At 43.1% G+C, this 23,379-nt stretch overlaps 1 protein-coding gene across 2 annotated transcripts; it reads right to left on the bottom strand.

Moving 5' to 3' along the window:
• Positions 1-411: 411 nt before the first annotated feature.
• On the bottom strand, positions 412-21,642 carry LOC119282245. Of its 2 annotated transcripts, XR_005138665.1 has the most exons (6): positions 21,131-21,642; positions 17,531-17,629; positions 17,339-17,441; positions 1,274-1,406; positions 938-1,014; positions 412-848 (listed from the first exon to the last, which is right to left on the bottom strand). XR_005138665.1 is itself a non-coding variant. In XM_037562544.1 (4 exons), coding segments are annotated over exons 1-4 (333 nt in total). In that variant the 5' UTR covers positions 21,133-21,642; the 3' UTR covers positions 412-1,277. The 2 variants fall into 2 exon arrangements, 1 of the variants encoding a protein (XP_037418441.1); XM_037562544.1 differs by having other exon boundaries at positions 412-1,406.
• Positions 21,643-23,379: the final 1,737 nt, after the last annotated feature.

The following is a 23,379-nucleotide window of genomic DNA, read 5'->3' as shown; positions in this document are numbered from 1 at the left end:
TGACCGCTTGGTGCTGGCTCCGCTGACTGCTTCTTATCTTCAAGTAAAAAAAAAGTACAATGTTTTCGTCCGGTACACATCTCCTTGGCGGTGTCCCTTACATAGGCCCCGTCTCGCATACACCTTTCTGCAGTTCTTGGTGCTCGTCTTCTGCTGACCGTGATGGTCGCTCTTTAACGACTCCTCTCGTGAGTTGACCTCCGCACATGATGATTGTCACCTTACATCGACTACTCTCACGACTTGCATCGTTGATTACATGTCAAATCCTCACTCACATCCTCCAACTCAATCTACTGCATGCCGCTCAGTAACCAGCTACAGGAAAATAAAACTACAACCTTTGTACCAAAATGTAAGACGTTCCCCTTTTTTGGAACGTCTTATATTTTGTTATGAAGGGAGTGCAAAGCAGTGTAACACCAATGATTACTTGGGAATGCCAAGACTCGACACATCTCTGAACTTTCTTCCAACTGCATAATTTGCAGGTGTCTTGAGATCCAATAATTTTAGCTGTTCAACAGTATGTGCCGAGCTTGAACATTGTCGTCCATCAGCAACAAGTCAAGATTAGGGTACTAAAAACATTACAAGTTCACGTTTCTTCTCACCAATCCTGAATTTTGGTTCTGATTCATGGCTTGGTCCATAACTGTAGTATAATAAGTTACAAATTGACCTCATAACATAATTGCATCCACCACACAAATAAGGTTCCCCTGCCTCATCTTTACAATTCTTGGACCATCAGCACCTAAACGAGCAACTCCCATCAGCACCAACCATAGGTGCCAGCTTAACATGATTGTTGAAGTTAACTTGCCAAGGAAACTCGAGGATAAGAGCTTGCATATATACAAAGGAAACAACATTTAACAATAACCGAAACTACTACATATGTGGAATAGAAGAATTATAGTATTTGTTTTTTTACCTGGAGTACAACCATTATCACCAGAATGGCCACGAAGAAGTGATTCCCGCTAGAAACCTTGAATATGTTCAGCTCATCTGTTTCATTGCATTGAACTCATCAAACACCTTAGAAAAGAAAGATGAAATGATATGTATACCCAACTATGTTAACAACATATACTTCTGGTTCACATTCGATGAAACTATTAAATTACACCGGTACATCAGGAGGTAGCTACTCCTGAACTATAAAATTCAGAATTTAAGCTTCTAATCCTGAATAAATGAATACAGTAAACATGTACAAAAATTGCCAAGTTGTGTTCTCTATTGCCCAAACACTCGCCAAGACTACCTTATCAAAGGATCAAGGAGATACTAGTAACTAGCCAAGTTAGGAGGAATGACAGCCATATCTTGCTTTGTTTCTTCAGATCCAAACGCACGCTAAAGGCCTTTCTTCCAGATAAAAACTGGTCTGTCAAGCCCTGAAATAGTTACGCTGTACGTCAGATGTAGAAATACACATGTCACAATTGCAAGGACAAACATAACTGCTCCCCTCCTCAGTTTATCGCAAAAGATAAATTCCCTCTCTAATACATAATTAATTAATGGAGGCGGTATCCCTGAATAATCTCATAAATAATGGAGATGCACGTGTGATGATTATAAAATGGATTATGTTAACCTTTGAGTCCTTCATTTTCCATGCACGTGGGATTTCCCACAATTTATGCAGGGGCTAAAATATATACTGTTGAGCACCAGAATCAGCTCTTTCTGTCCTCAGTTTCACAGGAATAATTTCATCTTATGACTGCCGTAAAATTCAGCACATACTACTAACGCAAATTTCACTCTCCAACTAAGATTTTTAATGAGGCACTCTTCGCTACTAATATTATCAAGCATAATCAAATATCTCACAATATCAGCAGGCAATCAACAAGGTGGACCATCAACATGCATTTTTGGAACTAGAATGTGGCACAGAGAAATGTGATCAACAACTAGGGAGTGGAAATTATGCTCTTCTATTACAAACGGATAACAGTTAGTACTTAGTACTCCCTCCGTAAAGAAATGCTATAAAGAAATGCTAAGTAGTGATCTAAACACTCTTATATTTCTTTACAGAGCGAGTAGCATCTAAGGTCTAATATAAATAAAGGCTTGTGTGACTGACAGGCAAACAACAACCAATTAAAACAATATTTTTCTGCAGAACCTAAATATTGTACAAGGAACATCTTTACCTCTCGTGTGAAAGAAACCCTATGCACACAAGGTTAGACAATTAAAATTACATAGTTTATATTACCGGAAGTAAAAAGGAATGCACCTTTATTTTGAAATGGAATATCTGAAAAGCCTACCTTACAGGGAGATTCAAAAGAATTACCATGGAACCTTGATTTAAATCTTTTCAACTTGCTGATTGCATATCAAGGAGATCAAGGAGAAGAGGGTTAAGTCCTCTTGGTTTGTGGGTTGAGTCTACCAAAAATTCAGCAAATATTGACAGTCGTTCTCATTGCAATGGAAATAAATCCATCTGGAAACTGCTAGGAGCCAAGCATTGCTCCAGACAACATGAAACACAGAACAGAAGTTAAATTACTCGTGTCATCAGATGGATAATCACATAATTTTACTTGTGACATTGGGGTAGAGGTGGGATGCAAATCCCCACAATGGCAAAGTGTTGGTATGGCACTAGCTAAGCTTGTAATTACTGTTGCTCCCCAAAAGCTCGAGACATTGCCGTTCAAATAAATCCAACTTGAATTCTGTGAAGTTGGCTAATGGCAACTAAACAAGAAAATTACGTGATGCACTGTATCTGGACTTCTGGAGTGAGCAGAGATTTGGGAGCATTACTGAAGAATATACGCGACTCTAAAGAATACACATGCAATGAAAAAGTGCTGAGAAACTCTGTCCTAGCCAGAATCCGCACCAGCCTCGAGGGGACGCAGGCTTTCCACCAGCAGGAAGATGCGATGCCCCAGGCCCGAATCCTCTGCGGTCGATTTCACACGCTGATGCCCACCCCCGAATCAACCGGGAGCAGAAGCACAACAGTAAGGACGCTGTAATGTGTCGTCGCGAAGCCGAGGCCCCGATTCCTCTGCGGCTGAAGCCAAGCGACGACGAGGACACCCAACGCAAAACCGCCCGCTCGCGGCCGAAACCGATCGACCCTCGCCTCCGACCTCGATGCTGCTGGTAGTGGAGCCAGCGTTTCCCAGAAACTGCGGGGAGGCTAGCTCGCAAGACCCACGACAAAATTTTCTTTTCCTCGCTAACATAAAAAAATCATTGTCTGCCAGCCGTGGTGGGAATTGTTTTTTTCTTTTGGTGGGTCAACCGAGCGGATACGAAGGGAGTCCGGCTCGGTAGGTCCTTCGATCGGGATGAAGAATAAGTTATTCTTCACCCAGAGAGAGAGAGAGAGAGAATTGGAACAGGGGCTCCAAGAGGAGGAAGCAAGCCAGGGGAGGAGGCGGCTACGCCATTTGCTCTGCTTGCTTCTCTGCACTTACGCGACTCCCGGGGTTCTGGTCCAAGCCAGAGGGGAGCAGCCGCCGTTTGAGGCGCCCTGACTTCCCTTCGTCTTCTTTAGCAGCATGTGTGTCAGGCCTGTTGAACACTGAAGATACATATTCAGTTAACCGTAGCCCATCTAGCAAATACCGGTTCAGTTATCGGACGGTTCTGGTAGCTCTTCAAGTTACTTTCATCGCTAGCCGTTAGATCCAGTTACTGTTGCCGTTCCGATAAGTGACTGTCGAGCGTAGTAACTAGCTCACCTATAAAGCGGCCGGGTTGTGGCTTAGCTGCTATGATTTTTTCCCCAATTCGCCTGTTGGCTGAAACCAAAACAGATACGGCGATGCCGATAGGTCAGTACAACACCCAGATCGGGATATCGTTCTTCGTGAATTCTCGCTGATTCCTTCTCCTATACCCAAAATCATAGCTAGGTCCTGACAAAGTGGTAATCAGAGCCAGTTTTTCTTCGGCCACAAATTTTTCTGTCCAGAGAGAGAGAGAGTAATCCCACCCAATTCCCTCCCTATGAGTCGATCTGGCTCGATCTGAGCCGGGGCGGCGCTGATCTGTACCAGGGCGGCGTTGGTGGCGGCGATCTGTACCAGGGTGGCGCAGGTGGCGGTGAATTATTCGGCTGCAAACCAGTAGCGCGGAAGGGTTGCGGGAGATCACTTCTCCGGCGGTAAAATCCCCTGTCCATCGCCGGTTCGTGCAGTTTTGGAGGCGAGGATCGAGTAGGCGGCAGGATCTGAGCTGAGAGCCGGGTTACTGGGTAAGTCCGGCAGTAAAATTCCTTCTCTCTCCCTCAGATCAAGGCGATGGGACGCGCGAAGACGATTGACGAGGCAGAATTGCAAGAGATCTTGTCCCTGCGTGATGATTTTAGTGTGATACAGAGAGATAATCTTGGGCTTCGAACCGATGTGTCCAGACTGCAGGAGGATGTCCACTCAATCAGCTCTAAGCAAAGGGAAATCTCTTTGCAAGTGGCCAGTGTGGAGAAAGCGGTTTTGGAATTGGGAAAACAACTGTCTGCTATGAACATGGCGTTAAAATCAATTGTTGCACCATCAAGTTCTGCAAATCAAGGAGCAAGGCAGACTGAACCTGAGACTGTGCCGAAATCGCCAACACTTCAACAAGAGGAAGTACCTAGGCAACACATCAGAACAGACCAACTCAGACAACAACTAGAAGCAGAAAAAGAAAGAACTAGACAGCTGGAAGAGTTACAAATGCAGAATTTACCAGCCATCAAAACTAGCAAAACTGCTGTTCCACCTGGTTTTAATGCTCAGGTGCATCAAGATAGTGCAAGTATGTTGGGCACTCCTGTAGCACATGGAAGGGGAGGTGCAACACCCTCATTCCAGCAACCAGCAAGAGACAGACAACTTTGGCAAGGCTACTTCAGAACTTATGAACAAGAATAACGCTAAGAAGATAGATGGGCAGAGTTCACCGTTTCCTTGATGACCTTGGGCTTCGCGAGATCAACCTCATCAGGCGGGGCTACAGTTCGAGCAACAAGTGACGGTAACCAAAGTTGGTGCAGCTAGACCGCTTGTTCTGTTCAACAAATTGGAGGTAATGACATCCTAGTTGCTTTTCCGTGCGGATACTCCATGGCATTAGATTTAGCCTGTACACCACAATTTTCACACCTAGGGCTCACCAGTCCCACTTCAAGGATATCTGGCCGAATTTTGATGGCTTCCGCCAGGTGGTTGCTGATGCCTAGCATGTGTCGTCGCACCTTCGCCAACTCTAGCTTTTGGGTGTCCTGCTGAAGCATATGGACAACACATTGCAGTTGTGGAGCGACCGGCATATTGGCAGCATCAAGCTACAACAGCTCATGGCTAAGGAAATCATTTTTCAGCTCAACGTGGTGCAGGAGTCCCGGCAGCTGTCCCAAAAGGAGTTTAATCTGCGCAAAGAGTTGAAGCTTAAGTTGCTTGGTTTGGCCTCCCTCAAGTGCATCATCCCCCGCCAGCCCTCCACTTGCACTAGCTAGCCGAGGGAGACGCAAACACGTGCTACTTCTACATCCATGCGTGCCACTGCCACTGCAAAAAATCACATGGTTGCCATTGCCCGTGACAGTATTGTGGCCTTGACCCATAAGGATAAGGAGTAGACGCTGGCAGACTACTCGTCCATCATGGGTTGCGCCATCCCTTGTAGAGTTTTTTTACCAACTCACTTTGGAGATCATCAAAGATGAGCTTGCCGTAGCCGTCCACCAGCTCTATTTGCTTATACTGGGTTGCCTCGTCGTCTTGGTGCCAGAGAAGAAAAACTCAAACAAGGTCGTGCACTTCCACCTGATCTGTTTGCCTCATACCTTTGGTAGGCTTTTCTCCAAGTTGATTGCTCTCCACATCATGCCTCGGCTCCCAGAACTGATCAAGGAAAACCAGAGCTCCTTCATGCTCACCACTAAGGACTTCCACATTAGACACATCGCAACCCTCGTGCTCACGGTTGACACTGCGAAGGCATTCGATTCAGTCTCATGGCCCTTCAGTGCGCCGGCACTGGCAGCAGGTTCAACGAGTTGGTGTGGATGATTCTACCATAGACACCCTCAATAGGGTGCCCGGGAAGCATATTCTTCACCGTCATGGCATGTGGCAAGGTGACCCCCTTTTGTCTTCGTTGTTTCTTCTTTGTGCTGGAGGTGCTCAATGCCTTGCTGATCCATGCAAAGAGCATTGTCATGTTAGAGCCATCGTGCTGGCGTGGCGTCAAGCACCTCATGTCAATGACAATGCCGACATGGTCCTCGTCCTGTCTTCGACGTGCGGCAACCTGGTCTTGGTGGCACGTCGAGCTTATGCAGCAACTTCAACAAGTGTTCCTTTGCACCAATCTATTGCAGCATCGCCGAGATTTAAGTGATTAAGCTAAGCTTCGCGTGTGCTTTCCCAGTGCTCCCGTGCACCTACCTTAGCCTCCCCTTGTGCAAGATTCGCATGGTCCACATGTAGCCTCTTCTAGACAAAGTTCTCAACTGCATCCCACTTGGATTGAGAATCTACTAAACATGGGAGGCTGGCTCATGCTTGTAAAATTAGTACTTCTCTCCATCCCAGTTTATCAAGCCATCGCCATGCAACTACCTCTATGTTTACTTGCGGCAGTTGAGAAGTACATCCGTTGCCTGGTTGTGGGTTACTATGTGTGCTGCCTCGATCCCACATCTTGTCTTCCCTTGTTGGGCGGACGCATCACTGCAGACTCAGGCACCACCATCGGCGAGCAGGAGCATCAGCAAGCGTCCTTTCGACCTTGTTCAGTCTGATGTCTGGGGTCCATCTCCCTTTGTCTTGGAAGGAGGTCGTCACTAGTAAATTATCTTTATAGATGATTTCTCCTAACACACATGGATATACTTTATTTCTTCCAGGCGTGCAGTCCGTGCGACGAAACATGGCCAATTTTCAAGGACCATGAAATTCCTAGCACAAGGCAGTCCATAGCAAGCAGCAGCCAGCTGGCCCGCTACTCGATATCCAGCATGGGCCCGTAAGCCGCCCCGCTAGCGCATCTAGCCGTCCAGGCTGCATAGTCTCCCATGGAGCCCAGGCGTTGAGCAATCAAGGCATCGAGCCATCGAGGACACCAGGTCGAGTGGACAAGTCCTCTCCAACGCCGCCTCCTGCCCTCATCTCTTGTCTGTTCGTCTTCTCTCCTTTTTTTCCAATATGACGCTTGAAGCTCGGCGATCCTCCATCGGTTCATCCCCATCCAATTCAGCATGTGATGCTTCTATCAGCTGTCGGCCATCGATCCATGAGTTCCGTAGATTGCATTCCATCTATTTTACATCTTTTCTATACATGTTTCAAGATCCAAGTCATGTCTTCTCACGATAGACAACATGAATCCGGTTACCAAAAGCATTTGAAAAAAACCCAAAGAAGTTAGGTCGATTACAGAAAGGAGCCATGGATAAGTTTGTTGCAAAAGAACCACATGTGTCCTCAATCAATCACAGGATCAAGGCCTCACGGTTGATAATAATGTTGACCCTGATGTTGACAATGATCATAGAGATGAACAAGCAGAGAGAGAAAATAATGATGAGGTTGATGATGATCTTATTGGTAACACAAACATTGATATGGATAATGATGGTGATGACATCGGGACAACTAGTATTGATGTTAACTCAAATACTTCACCTGTTGCGGATGTCGGTGGTGCTTTTCATGTTAATATATTTGATCCAAGAAATTGGGGTTCTCTTGATCCTAAGCAGATTGACATTTTAGCACAAAAGGGCCCTAAAAGAGACTCACAATTTCAGAAAGGTCTTAAGGACAGATATTCTAGCAGGTTTTCTACACTATTCTATACTAGAATTATGTCAAATGGGGAGCATTGCGATAGAGATTGCCTTGTCTATTCTAAGGACCTCAATAGACTATTTTGCTTTGGTTGCAAATTATTTACAGAAGGACATAGAAAAGGTCTGTTGGCAAACGAGGGGTGTGATGATTGGATACATCTTGGCAATACACTTAAAGAGCATGAGACAAGTGTAGATCATGTTTTGAATATGACCACTTGGTATGAGCTCCGTACTACTAGATTGCAAAAGCATCAAACTATTGATAAAGATGCTCAATGACAACTTGAGAATGAAGAGCATTGGAGAAATTTTTTGTTTAGAATTGTTTGCATTATTAAATTTCTTGCCAAGCATAATCTAGCCTTCCGTGGTAGTAACAGCAAACTGTATGAAGACAGCAATGGGAAGCAATGGGAATTTCTTGGGTCTGGTAGAGATGTTGGCTGAATTCAACACAGTTATTCAAGAGCATGTTTGTCGTATTACAAATGAAGAAACTCATGCTCGTCATCTTGATCATAAGATTTAGAATGAGTTCATACTCTTGTTTGCTTCGGCTATTAAGTTTGAGATTTTTAAGAAAATAAAGAGTGCAAAATATTTCTCGGTCGTACTTGATTGTACCCTAATGCAATCCACCAAGAACAGATATCCTCAATTATTAGGTATGTGGATTCATCTTCAAGTCATGTTTGTGTAGAAGAATCCTTTCTAGGATTTTTAGATGTAAATGGTACGACTGGGCAAGGACTTTTAGAAGTGCTAGAGAATGAACTTAAGCTTCTTCATCTTGATATAGATAATGTGAGAGGACAAGGGTATGATAATGGGTCAGATATGAAAGGAAAACATCATGGGGTACAACGGAGAGTCTTGAATGTAAATCCTAGAGCTATCTATTCTGCTTGTGGTTGCCATGGCCTTAATTTAACACTTTGTGGTATCATCCAACACATTTATGTAACTTTCCCAATTTTTACGAAGTGCAATTCTGAAAGATAACATAGATAGGAGTGACGCTCAAGTTAGTATCAGCTACACGTTGGAAGAGTTGTGTCAACGGTGTTAAAGCTATCAGATTTAAATGTGTAGCCATTTGGGAGGCTCTACTTTAGGTACCAAATATTTTTACATTGATTATTATGTAATTCCTTTGGCTATCTCCAACTATAACATATATTTCCTTTCTTTTCATTTTAGGTATCCGAAACTGATAATGATATAAACAAGCAGTGGGGCAAAAGGTTTGGCATATAATGAACCAGGGGAATATGAATTTAAGTGGCAATAGTAATTTGGTCTGAGGTATTAGATGTTGTTAATTTAGTAAGCAAACACTTGCAAGCAAAGGATATGCTTATAGATGTTGCTATTGAGAAAGTGAAAGGGTTGATTATTTTTTTCAAAGGGTATAGAGAAAGTGGCTTTTTAGAAGCATTGGAGATAGCCAAAAAAATTGCAGTTGATATGGTTATTAGTACAACATTTCATGAAAGACAAGAAATTAAAAGAAAGGGACATTTTGATGAGAACCTAGATGACACAAATGTTGCCACACAGTCTGTAGAGGAATCGTTTAGAAACGGTTATTTTCCAACTATTGTTGATCAAGCAATTATGTCACTTACAAGCAGATTTGAACAATATGAGGTTAGCAGAAAGATTTTCGTTTCTCATTTACTTCGAAATCATTGCAGTCATTGGATAATGAGAGCTTGAAATCTTGTCATAATCTTGAGGCAGCCCTTAGAAAAGATGGCAAATCTGACATTGATGCCAATGAACTGTAGTGGAGTTGAGGTTACTTAAAGATTCCATTCCAAAGGATGATATGGGGCCAGTTGAAATTCTAAAGTTTTTAAAGTGACATGATTGTTTTCCCAATGCAGGTATTCCATACATAGTTCTATTGACCATTCCTATGACTGTTGCATCAGCAGAAAGAAGCTTTTCAAAATTGAAGCTATTGAAGTCCTATATGTGTACTACAATGACACAACAAAGGCTTGCTGATTTGGCCACAATTGCACTTGAGACTGAAGTATTGGAGAACATTGATTGCGAGGATATAATTGAAGATTTCATTTCAAAGAACACTAAAAGAATGTTGTTATTCAAGTAAAGACTATGCAACCAAGTTTCGAATAGGTATGATTCTTGAATATATTCCTTGTTATGTAAGACATTATGATATATACACTACACCTGTTTTAATTTTCTATTGTCATGATGAGGGACTAATTTTGCCGGCCCGGCCATGATTTCTCCCATGGTGAGGTCTTATCGTCACCTTCTTGAGACGGCTCGTCCGTTGATAGTCACTACCTCTCTTCCACCGCACTTTTGGGCCGAGTCTGTCTCCACTTCCATCGATCTCATCAATCTTCAGCAATCCACTGCTCTGCAAGGTGGCACTCCTTTCAAGCGTCTATTAGATTATTTTCTGATTAGTCGACACTTCAATTGTCTTCGTCGTTGTCTATATGGCCCTAAGCAAACCCGTCGTGCCTGGTTTGAGCGCTTCGTCTTAGTGGTGATTGCGGCTAGTTTTTGTCGAGTGCTCATTATACTACACTTTTGGTCCACCATTCAACTCATGGTCGAACACTTCTACATGTCGATCATCACCCACAACGACTCTTAAGTACATTGCCTTGGTGAAGGCTCGTCATAGTGAATTTCTTATCCGATCTTGGTCCCTTCGGTACTACCTTGCGACTAAGGTTTCTTCTACCTCTAATGACTTCTTTATTTTCTAAAAGAAGTATGTCCAGGATCTTCTTACTCGTGCTACTCTTATTGATGAGCGCACGGTTGAGACTCCTATGGAGTCAACGTCCACCCACCTCCGCTCCCTACCAGTTTGGATGGGCATCCTTTGCCTTGCTGCGGGTTGCTACGAGCACTGTCTCAATCCCACATCCCGTGTTCCCTTTATGTGTGACACCATAACCGCATGCTCGAGCACCACCAATGGTGAGCAGGAGCTCGGACAGTCGACGCATACCTAGATTATGCACGGGATGAGCCGAGGACAGGCGCTACCTAAAGTACATGCCAAGGGCGCACAGTAGGAGAACCTGGGGTGCTTATTCAAGCACGTGGCACACAACCCGCAAACAGGAAAAGAACACAAAGCCAGATCGGCGGGGTACGAAGAAAAAAGTGGGATGCCGGATCAAGTCCCTCTACTGCTAGTGCCTCCAATCTCTGCCTCTGTTGCCATGTCTACCAGATATTTTCAAGAGTGGCATCATCGCCTTGGGTCACTTGTGATCTCTCATCCTTAGTTCGACGTGATCTTCTTGGATCCGTCTCCGATGGTGTCTCTAATACGTGGTCCAGTTACCTTATACTCATGGCGAGACAGTGTCTCAACATCCTTTAGTCCTTGTTCACTCTGATCTCGAGGCATCATCTCCCGTTACCTCCGCTAGTGACTTCTCTCAACACACCTAGATATATACTTTATTTCTTCTCGAAGTAAGGTCTTATCTACAAGCCTTTTGCTGCCATGGTTCACAGTCAATTCTCTACGCCTATTCATGTGTTCTATGGTGACTCTGGTGGAGTATATCTCCAAGCTGTTGTGTGTAATCCTTGCTGAACAGACTTTGGTTCTCTTATCCTGGTGCTCATGCTCAAAATGGTGTGGCTGAGCGCAAGCATCGTCACCTTGTTGAGACAGCTCCTCCATTGATGGTCACCGCCTCTCTTCCACCGCACTTTTGGGCCGAGTCTGTCACCACTTCCATCTATTTCATCAACCTTTAGCAATCCACTGCTCTGCAGGGTGGCGCCCCTTTCGAGCGTCTATTAGATTCTTTCCTAATTATTCGGCGCTTCAATTGTTTGGTTCTGTTTGCTATGTCCTTGCCCACGTGAACGCGCCAAACTGACTGCTTAGTCCGTTGCGTGTGTGTTCCTAGGATACAACGATGAGCATAAGGGATATCATTATTGGGATCATGTTGGGCGTCAGATGGCTATTTTTCAGGATATGACTTTTGATGAGTCTCATCCCTTCTACCCGCATCCATCTTCCTCGACCTTTTTAATGGAGGAAATCTCTCTTCTTTTTTTGAAGTCCAACACTCCTATCACTCCCTTATCCAGTCGTCGTACTGTTGATGCTTCTTTGATTATTGTAGATCCAATGGCATCGTCTCCTATGATTTCCTCACCTCGCTTATCACATGATTCTACACCTTCATCAGTTGTGGCTTCCTTGTCTCGATCACCTGAGTTTATCCCGATGATTTCTGCTCGTATTCTTACATCTTTTCCTCACTTTTATATACAATCGTCCGCGTGTGGTGAATGTGGTCTACTGATGTGCCACTTCCCCTCTCGGCCTACTTATGGGCTTGCTTCCTCGTCCGCTTCCGCCTGTTAACCGCCTTGGTCTTCCAAGCGTTGGCGCTCCTCGTCCGCTTCCGCCCGTTAACCGCCTTGGTCTACCAAATGGCACCTTGCGATGGCAGGGGAGGTTGTTGCTCTTGAGCGCATCGGCACGTGGGATATTGTTTCTCTTCCTCCTCGTGTTCGTCCCATCACTTGGTGGGAATATTATGACTCACCTTGACTTTTCATATGTTCTTCTTTTGCTCATGTTCCTAGACTTAACTACACTCATGGTCCACATGTTGTGGATTCGTCTGATAAGCCATCTCCCTCGACTATTATATATCTTCTTCCGTAGGCAACGCACCGCCGCAAGCTTAGCCTACTTATGGCTTTCGAGCTCGCCCGCTTCTGCCTATTGACCGCTATGGTTACTGCGCAGCTCTTCCCGAGATGACTTCTTGCCGACAGACTTCAACCCGAGATGACTTCGATGCCATCAAAATTCTATTCGCCGCTAGTCTGTCTCTCAGCTTGATGTCAAGAATGCCTACAAGTAGCCACCGCCTAGGTTCTCTTCCTAATGGCATGGTTTGTCGTCTTCGTCGATGTCTATATGGTCCTAAGCAAACCCCTCGTGCCTGGTTTGAGCGCTTCATCTCAATGGTGATTGTGGCTAGTTTTTGGCGAGTGCTCATTATCCTACACTTTCGATCCACCATTCAACTTGTGGTCGAACACTTCTTCTGCATGTCGATCATCACTGGCAACGACTCTTAAGTACATTGCCTTGGTGAAGGCTCGTCATAATGAATTTCTTATGTCCGATCTTAGTCCTCTTTGGTACTTCCTTGAGATTGAGGTTTCTTCTACCTCTAATGACTTCTTTATTTTTGAAGAGAAGTATGTCCAGGATCTTCTTACTCGTGCTACTCTTACTGATGAGTGCACTGTTGAGACTCGAGTCAATGTCCACCTTTGTGACCACCTCCGCTCCCTACCAGTCTGGATGGGCATCCTTTGCCTTGCTGCGGGTTGCTACAAGCACTGTCTCAATCCCACATCCCGTGTTCCCTTTATGTGTGGCACCATAACAGCATGCTCGAGCACCACCAATGGTGAGCAAGAGCTCGGACAGTCGACGCGTACCTGGATTATGCACGAGACGAGCCGAGGACAGGCGCTACCTAAAGTCGAGGCCAAGGGAGCACAGTAGGAGAACCTGGGGTGCTTAATCAAGCACGTGGCACACAACCCGCAAACAGGAAAGGAACACCCAGCCAGATCAGCGGGGTACGAAGAGTGCACACGCAAGTGGGTTGCCGGATCAAGTCCCTCTACTGCCAGTGCCGCTGGTCTCTGCCTCTGTTGCCTTGTCTACCAGATATTTTCAAGAGTGGCATCGTCGCCTTGGGTCACTTGTGATCTCTCATCCTTAGTTCAACGTGATCTTCTTGGATCCGTCTCCGACGATGTCTCTAATATGTGGTCAAGTGTCTCAGCATCCTTTAGACCTTGTTCACTCTGATCTCGAGGGATCATCTCCCTTTGCCTCCGCTAGTGACTTCTCCCAACACACCTGGATATATACTTTATTTCTTCTCATAGTGAGGTCTTATCTATAAGCCTTTTGCTGCCATGGTTCACACTCAATTCTCTATGCCTATTCATTTGTTCTATGGTGACTGGTGGAGAGTATATCTCCAAGCTGTTGCGTGGAAATCTTGCTGAGCAAGTTTTGGTTCTCTTATCCTGGTGCTCATGCTCAAAATGGCATGGCTAAGCGCAAGTACCGTCACCTTCTTGAGACGGCTCGTCCATTGATGGTCACCGCCTCTCTTAGACGGCTCGTCCATTGATGGTCACCGCCTCTCTTAGACGGCTCGTCCATTGATGGTCACCGCCTCTCTTTCACCACACTTTTGGGCCGAGTATGTCTCCACTTCCATCTATCTCATCAACCTTCAGCAATCCACTACTTTGCAGGGTGCCGCTCCTTTCGAGCATCTATTTGATCGTTTTATTTGACGCTTCAATTTTCTGGTTGTGTTTGCTATGTCCTTCTTACCCCTCGTGAACGCACCAAACTGACTTCTCAGTCTGTTGAGTGTGTCTTCTTAGGATACAACGATGAGCATAAGGGATATCGTTGTTGGGATCATGTTGGTCGTCGGATGCCTATTTCTTAGGATATGACTTCTATAGAGTCTCCTCCCTTCTACCCATGTCCATCTTCTTTGGCCGTTTAAGTGGAGTACATCACTTCCGACAATTTTCCCGACACTCCTACCACTCCTATTGAGCCCTTATCCAGTCGCCGTACTGCTCATGCTTCTCTGATTATTGTAGAACCAACGTATCATCTCCTATGATTTCCTCACCTCGCTTATCACATGATTCTACACCTTCATCACCGGTGGCTTCCTTGTCTCCATCACCTGAGTTTATCCCGCGATGATTCCAGCTCTTATTCTTCCATTTTTTTCCTAACTTCTATATAGGTCGTCTGCGTGTTGTCGATGCATCTAATGATGTGCCAACTTCCCCGTCTCAGCCTACTTATGGCTTCCGTCCTCGTCCGCTTTGTCCAGTTGACCGCCTTGGTCTTCCAAGCGTTGGCGTTGCTGTTCTTGAGCCGACTTCTTGTTGTGATGTTGTTCATACCAAATGGCACCTTGTTATGACATAGGAGATTGCTGCTCTTGAGTGCATCAGCACGTGGGATATTGTTTATGTTCCTCCTCGTCTTCGTCCCATCACTTGGTGGGTCTACAAGGTTAGGACTCACTCTGATGGTTCTTTTGAGCATTAGAAAAACTTGTCTTGTGGGTCATGGCTTTCAGCAAGAGCAAGGTCCTGATTACCATGAGACTTTTGCTCCTGCAAAACCGTATGCTTGTGGCCTTTGTTCGCCACTGGTTCGTGTCTAGGCTTGATGTTAAGAATGTCTTTCTTAATAGTGAGCTACCTGAGGAGGTTTACATACAACCACCACCTGGGTATTCTACTCCTTACGACATGCTTAGTCGTCTTCATCGCTCTCTCTATAGCTTTAAGCAAGCCTCTCGTGCCTGGTTTGAGCGTTTTGCCTCTATGGTGGATGTTGCTGGTTTTCAGCGAGTGCTCAAGATCTGACGTTGTTTGCCCTCCTTTCTGCTCTTGGTAGGACTCCTCTTCATGTTGATGACATGATCATCACCGAAGCAGACCGTGAGTATATTGCCTTTGTGAAGGCATGTTATGCAGTTTCATATGTCTTACCTTGGCCCTCTCTGCTACTTTCTTGGGATTGAGGTCCCTTCTTGGTCCAAAATAATAATTCAGGATCTTCTTACTCATGCTGCTCTTAAAGATGAGCTCAATGTTGAGACTCCAATGGAGCTCAATGTTCACATCCTGCTGCTGATGTTCATCCATTGTCTAATCTGACGCTTTATCGACATTTTATTGGGAGTCTTGTCTATATGCCTGACACTCGCCCGGAAGAAGAATTCTCACAGCGTCGTCGCTCCACTTTCCTACTCTACCTTCCACTATATGCTCTATGGCATTGTCGTCGTGGCCAGGATGGTGGCAAAATCACTAGTGACGATGTCGCTCGCATGATGTTGCTAGAGCCTTCATCCTCTCAAGTGGCATGAACAGCCGAATGGGACAATGCCACCATGGATGTTGGCATTCCCTCTGTTGCATCGTGAAGTGTTTGGGAGTGAGATAAGAGTTATACGGGGAAGGAGATGATGCCTACCATATTAGCGGAATGAGGCCTAAACAGAATCGTTGAGATGAGTTATAGGCCCGCTACCAAAATGGTTGGTGTATTCTTCTCCAAAGGGGGACACACGTTTGATGCAAACACGACCGAGTGGGATATAATCATACTCTATCAAGCTCAAATGATAATCTTCTTTTTTTACCCTGCTTCCAAATAATAATGACCCAAACACTAAACATAGCATTGATCATAATTCTTTATACATCACAACATATCCTTAGAATCTACTAACATCTAAGGCAAATTTGAAAAAAAGAGTTTGCGAATTAAATAAATGCTCACAAATTCAAAAAATATGTTTGCAAATTTGAAAAATGTTGCCAATTCTAGTAATGTTCACGTATTCAAAGAAAGTTCCCAGATTAAAAAAATGTGAATTCCAAAAATGTTCACGTATTCATAATATGATCACATTTTTTTTTTGAGGGGAAAATGATCACATGTTAAAAAATGTTCACGTATTCAAAACAAGTTGATGAATTCAAATAATGTAAATGAATACAAAAAATTGTTAAATGTTCGCGTCAAATTCAAAAAATGTGCGTGGATTCTAAAACAATGTTCACAAATTCCAAAAATGTTATCGTGTTCGAAAAATGTTCTCATATTCAAGACAAGTATGAATTCCAAAAATATTCCTGAATTCAAAAAATGTTAAGGAATTCAAAAAATGTTCACGACGAATTCAAAATTGTTCACGGATTCTAAAAACTATTCACAAATTCCAAAATCGCTCACGTGTTCGAAAAATGTTCACATATTCAAAAACTATTCAACCATTGGAAAAGGTTCGAAATTTTCAAAAAATATTCACGAATTTGGAAAATATTCGATAATTCAACATTTTAGCAAATTCAAGAATGTGAATTGAAAATTATTCACAAATTTGAAAAAGGTTCAAAAATTTAAGAAGGAAAAAGAAAAGGCGAACACGAAGAAAAACATAGCATTGACCATAATTTTTTTACATCACACCATATTTTTTAAAATCTAGTAACATGAAAGCCGTATACAAAAAGAATAAATCTACACATGTAACTTACATGTACCATTATAATTATATTGTTTTAGAAATCCTAGGTAGGTTTGTCTAGATGTCTAGACCCATGTCTATACTCTACAGCACCTTCTATACTCTACAACAATGTACGTTTGGTGTGGGTTAATTTATCACCATCGTCTCGACGGTAATCTCTATTCCCAACCTAGGGGTGTGCATTACACGATGGGGAAAAAATCTCTGAACTTCACCAATAAGTAACTCAAATAAACAGTTATGTATGTGATTTCAAAAGAAAGATATAAATGGCAAGGTGTTTAACAAATCTGCATGCATGTTGTATACAAATATCAGGATAGAAACTAAGAAACGGAATGCATACCACCAGGAACACAGCCACCACTAGCTCTGTCACAGAATATTGCGTGATAAAAGCCCGCCATGCTAACTCAGCAGCTTCCTCAACTGACATGTTGAATTTGTAACTGAAATGTAAAGCACAAACATAAGGGATGCAACTTCAAGATAATATGAACTGTGAGCAAAGCCACATATAGAGGTATAAAAAACATACCCCTCATCCAAGATACCATAAGCATACAAAGAACTACAGAACCGGCTGCTTCCCTTGAGCCTTGCACCCTCGCTATCAACATAGTACCAAGACCAGACCCTAGAAAAAGAGCGGAATTGTTAGGCATAGACCTAAGTACTGCTTAATGACACTACAATATGTCAAAGGGCCACTCGCAGTTCCATCAAATCCAACAATCATCGTACCGATTGGAAGTACCATCCCATGGTATCAAAATAAAGGATATTAGCCAACGGTCTTTAAAGAACCAGCAATAGAAATCCTTCGCTTGCTCATGAACCTCATGAACCTCTGAAGGAAGAAACTATTGTTATTCCTACTATCTTTACTATTAAAGGGGAGTGCGGTTGTGATGGTAGGCTGTGGTACGTCGATTCGCATGTTCGTGTGTCGCTTCCTCGCCTCCTCTCTCAAACAAATACTCGTCAACGAGTGGACCCGCCAGCTCTCTTCCCTGCCTGCCTCATCGACTCGCTAACCCCGATCTGAGTTCTTCTTCCTCTCTCGTTAAGAGCGAGCGCGGCCACAGCTAGGGTTACTATCGCGTCCAGCCGTTGCCGCCTCACACCGCTGCCTGGGTTGCTATCTGACACACCAACCAAGAACTGCAGTGTCGAACACAAACCTAGGTCGCCCTCGTTTATAGATGCAAGATGTAGCTCGCCATCTTCTATGTCACGTACGACCTTCATCTCTACCTGCTTCCCAGCGTATCGAACAGAGGCACCATGGCAGGACTCAAGGTGTAGCAGCTACTCTAGTTGTACATGAGCCATGGGTTCAAGAGAGGTTCTTGAAGAGAGTCAATTTGTTAAGCCTTCCCTGGTATTTGTCTTCAATACCAATGTATTATTTTCTCATCACTAAGCTTTTGTCTTGCTCACTACTTGTTTCTTGCACTATATGGCCAGATCTAGCTTCTTCATTTATCCATGATTTTTCTTTAAAGTCCACCGACTAAACATACAAGAGCTTGGCAATTCTTTCTGGCTGCAGCTAAAACTTTATATTAAAGTGAACTTTAGTTTTGTTGGTTCCTTGTTCATAGAAACCGGCAGCAAGAAATAAGGCTAGATTAGCCACGGCAACATCAGCCAAGTTTATGAGCATGTGCCTGGACCCTCTGTATGGCAGTTGATCCACCTTACATTAAGATTAAAGTCATCTACATCAATATATTAATTTTGCTCCTGGTATGCATCTCTTGGAGAAATCTTAGGGCAAATATTTTCTTATTTTTGCTTTCTTTAGAAATCTTGGAGAAATTTAGTGTAGACACCTTCAGTTCTATAACATAGTTGAATGTAAAAATTACTACAATAAGCATTGTATCACAACAGTGGGCTAATTCTGTAAAGAAATGCAATGATGTAATGTTCTTGGTTAAACTTCAGTTATATATTATACTTAGTAATGCAAATTCAAGAATTAAGTTTGCAGGCATGTCGTCATTGTAGTCCTGATAGATATTTTGCTTTTCTGTATTTACGTGCATTAAGAGAGTTACTAATATTGTTTCGATATTTCGTTAGTAGAAGACTGGATTGTGTCTACAACCAATGCGCATCAATGCGATCCAAAAATAGGCAATTCGAGGTGGATTTCACTTGTGGTAGAGAGAAGCCACACAGTTCAGATAGCAACACGGGACTTTATGGTCACAGATAGATTGTCGTGGAATAACTCAATTGATGGGATGTAGGATTCACATCGGTGCAGATTGCCGAGTACCATGCAAATGAAATGTTGGTTGCAAAATTAATGATCTGCCTCTTTGTCGTGTAAAATTGATAAGAGTTATAAAGTCGAGAAATATTTTTTCCATCGATCTTTTAGTCTAGCAAGTAAACATTTTTTCCGCCATTCTTTTAGTAAACAATATAATTGTTTGTGCAGCCACAAGTATGCTACCTTCCGTTTCATAAACAGATGTCCTACTACGAAACATGCAGTAAAAAAGATAGCTCGATGTAAACAATATAATTGTTTGTGCAGCCACAAGTATGCTACCTTCCGTTTCGTAAATAGATGTCCTACTACGAAACATGCAGTAAAAATGATGTAAGTTTGACTACTACAATATAAAAGATGGTTCACATTTGTAAGATAAATGTTATTTTTTATTTATCATGTTCTGAGTTTATCATGACTGTAAATTACAGAACTATTTCTGACCAAGAGAGAGATATGTGAAACTCATGATTTAGCTCATTTAAATATCACAAAATTAATTTAGGAGAGACCATCTAGCGTACTCAATTGTGGCATTGGTCGTGCTATTATTTTATGAGTTTATTTTGATGTCTACGTATTTATTCTAAAATTAAAATCAATATTATGGGTAGCAGCACATTTACTGGTGATGCAAGAACATTCCAGCTTGCCTGAAGAACAAAAAATTCCATTATTTTGTGAGTCTATACAATTGTTTGCTTGCATTGTATATTAAACTTCATGTGAATTTGCATCACTTGCACTTTAATCCTTACCGGATATATACCTATACTAACTGCCAACCCCAAGAAAATTCACACGCTAATTATTAAATAAAAAGATCTGAATCATGATTATTGTTTGTCCATACAAGATAGTTAGAGTGTAATCAACTGTACAAAGACCCTACATTATCAGATGAAGAATACAAGTCTTGCACTCAGTCCTGCTTGGTTCCTTTCGTTTGTGCCACATCCATTGGAAGTGAGTTTTTAGCTGTCTTTCTTTGTGATAAAATGTGAAAGATTCAAATCCAATGTTGACATCTTCTTTCCAGAATGATGCTTTGTTGGTCTTTTTCACCTATTGTCTCACATGTTGAATATCTAGAGCATACTTAGATTTGCTATTTCTCTATTTTGTTTATGTAGACTTAGTATAATGAGTAAGGACACAGAGAAATAATATTTGAAAGGTGCAGGTTGAAATATAATTGACAAAAAACATATAAGGAAAAAGGTATTACTAGAGATAGTCATTTATGATGTCAAATTCTCTCCCCTCATGATTCTTGGCTTGTTGCCTTAGGCTGATGACCCACCTAACAAAAATAACTAATAATTTGAATTACAACGCATAATGTGAGTTTTATCTCTCCGTCAAGACATGCATCCTTCAATAGTGTACTAGACCTTATGTAGAGAAAGAAAGATAGAGAGGACTAGTTCTTGTTAATTTTGTCAGAGAGATGGAGAGACAAACATGGAAAGATGGGAGACACACAAATGGGAGAGATGGAACATCAGGGGGACTTCACTGCTGCTTCTTGATCTGCTCGGTGAGTGAGAAGGTAAGAAACAGGGACATAGAGGAACATTGGGCTTAAAATTTATAGAAACTCAAAGATTGACAGCTGGAAGCCATGCTGCTTTCTGTTCCCGTCGAATTTTGTGTGCGCAATTCGGTCGCGCATTACGTCAAACATGTGGAAGGCATAACATACATGTACTACTCATACACAGCAACTCCAGCGGCATGCAGCAATCAAGAAATTTAGAGCAATGGCATGCAGTAATCAGAATATTTAGATCAAAAGAGGGAATCAAGTCATGACCAAGAAAACAGAGCAATGATGATGAAACTTACATTTCGCCGTGGCTTCGTGCTTGGAGATGAGGCGTGCAAAGAAACGTAGAGAGGAGAAACGCTGGACGTCGCTGAACTGATGCGGTTGTTTCCTACAGGGCTCAGTTTGCCCATCGATTATGAGGAGCCGGCAGATAGCGGCGTAGCGCCCCCACAGCCTGCGCTAGGAGAGAACACGGCAGAGCACAGAGCCATGGACGTCGAGGGGAGGCGGCAGATCGGACGCACGACTCGATTGCGGATCTAGGAAAGGGCGGCGCCCCGGCCCACACCGTCGAAGCCGGCAGGCAGCGAGACTGCAGGCCGGCAACCTGTCGTGGCGCCGCCGCGATTCGGTCTGATCTGGGATTTCGATCGAGGGACTTAGTCCTTTTTCGGCTTGCGGAATGGGCAGAGAGTCCATGCCGATGACGGGAACCATGGGAGCGGGCTTGAGCAGAGTTCGTGTCGGAGTAGGAGTTCGTGGCGGCGGTGGGGGACTGGGGAGGAAGGAGGGGATCAAGGCTGCCGCCTGCGGAATCCCGCCTGCGTTGGGGGCTTTCCTTTTTGAGAATCCTGCGTTGTGGGCTTCGACGGTTTCTTTTACAGAAAATCGACCTAGCGGAAAACCGGGCCGATGTACAACAGCTAGACACGAGAGAAGGTCCAAATGGATCGCAGGCCCAGCCAAGCGACAACCGCAGCGGACGACCAATTGTAAGGAATTTCCTATATGACGCTCGTTCGTATTTTCTAAATTTGATCACCTTTTAAAAAGAGTAATTTCAAAAAATCTTCACTTTTGAATAAATATGTTCAATATTTCTTAAATTTAGTTTAGAATTGTAAAGATTGGTTCACAATTTCAAAAAATACAAATAAAAAATGATCACCTTTTTAAAAAATTGTTCATGCGTTTTCAAAATTTGCTCACGTGGTTCAAATTTTTGTTGAACATTTCCTGGAAACCATGAACAATTTTTCAAAAGACAAATAATGTTTGAAAAACAGAACATTTTTTGAACAGCATGAGCAAAATTTTGAAATTTCAAACTTTGGCTAGCAATAGTCCTTAACCATCGAGAGGTCTGTAGTTTGATTCTTTGTGCGTGCACTGCTTTTTGTGAATTGCTGTTGCGCTACACTACCAGCAGGGAGAATGGGTGTGCACACCAATGGGTCGGCCCAATCGAGGGGTCAAATAGGAGCTCACCGGTTGTAATGCAAGCTCAGTCGAACAACACCAAAAAACTAGTCGTTGGTATTGAAGGAAATATGCCCTAGAGACAATAATAAAGTTGTTATTTATATTTCTTATATCATGATAAATGTTTATTATTGATGCTAGAATTGTATTAATCCGAAACTTAGTATATGTGTGAATAAATAGACAAACAGAGTGTCACTAGTATGCCTCTACTTGACTAGCTGGTTAATCAAAGATGGTTAAGTTTCCTAGCCATAGACATGAGTTGTCATTTGATGAACGGGATCACATCATTAGAGAGTGATGTGATTGGCATGACCCATCAGTTAGCTTAGCACTATGATCGTTTAGTTTATTGATATTGCTTTCTTCATGACTTATACATGTTCCTATGACTATGAGATTATGAAACTCCCGAATACCGGAGAAACACTTCGTGTGTTATGAAATGTCACAACGTAACTGGGTGATTATAAAGATGTTCTACATGTGTCTCCGATGGTGTTTGTTGAGTTGGCATAGATCGATATTAGGCTTTGTCACTCCGATTGTCGGAGAGGTATCTCTGGGCCCTCTCGGTAATGCATATCACTATACGCCTTGCAAGCAATGTAACTAATGAGTTAGTTACGGGATGATGCATTACGGAACGAGTAAAGAGACTTGCCGGTAACGAGATTGAACTAGGTATGATGATACCGACGATCGAATCTCGGGCAAGTAACATACCGATGACAAAGGGAACAACGTATGTTGTTATGCGGTTTGACCGATAAAGATCTTCGGAGAATATGTGGGAGCCAATATGAGCATCCAGGTTCCGCTATTGGTTATTGACCATAGATGAGTCTCGGTCATGTCTACATAGTTCTCGAACCCATAGGGTCCACACGCTTAACGTTCGATGAGGATCGGTATTTATGAGTTTATGTGTTTTGATGTACCGAAGGTAGTTTGGAGTGCCGAATGAGATCATGGACATGATGAGGAGTCTCGAAATGGTCGAGACATAAATATTAATATATTTAAAGACTATATTCGAACACCGGAACAGTTCCGATGT

This window comes from Triticum dicoccoides, chromosome 1A (genome assembly GCF_002162155.2).
Source record: "Triticum dicoccoides isolate Atlit2015 ecotype Zavitan chromosome 1A, WEW_v2.0, whole genome shotgun sequence".
In the NCBI taxonomy this organism is placed as follows: Eukaryota; Viridiplantae; Streptophyta; class Magnoliopsida; order Poales; family Poaceae; genus Triticum; species Triticum dicoccoides.
Note: the sequence above shows the minus strand (reverse complement) of the source record. Positions and strands in the feature narration are given on the sequence as shown.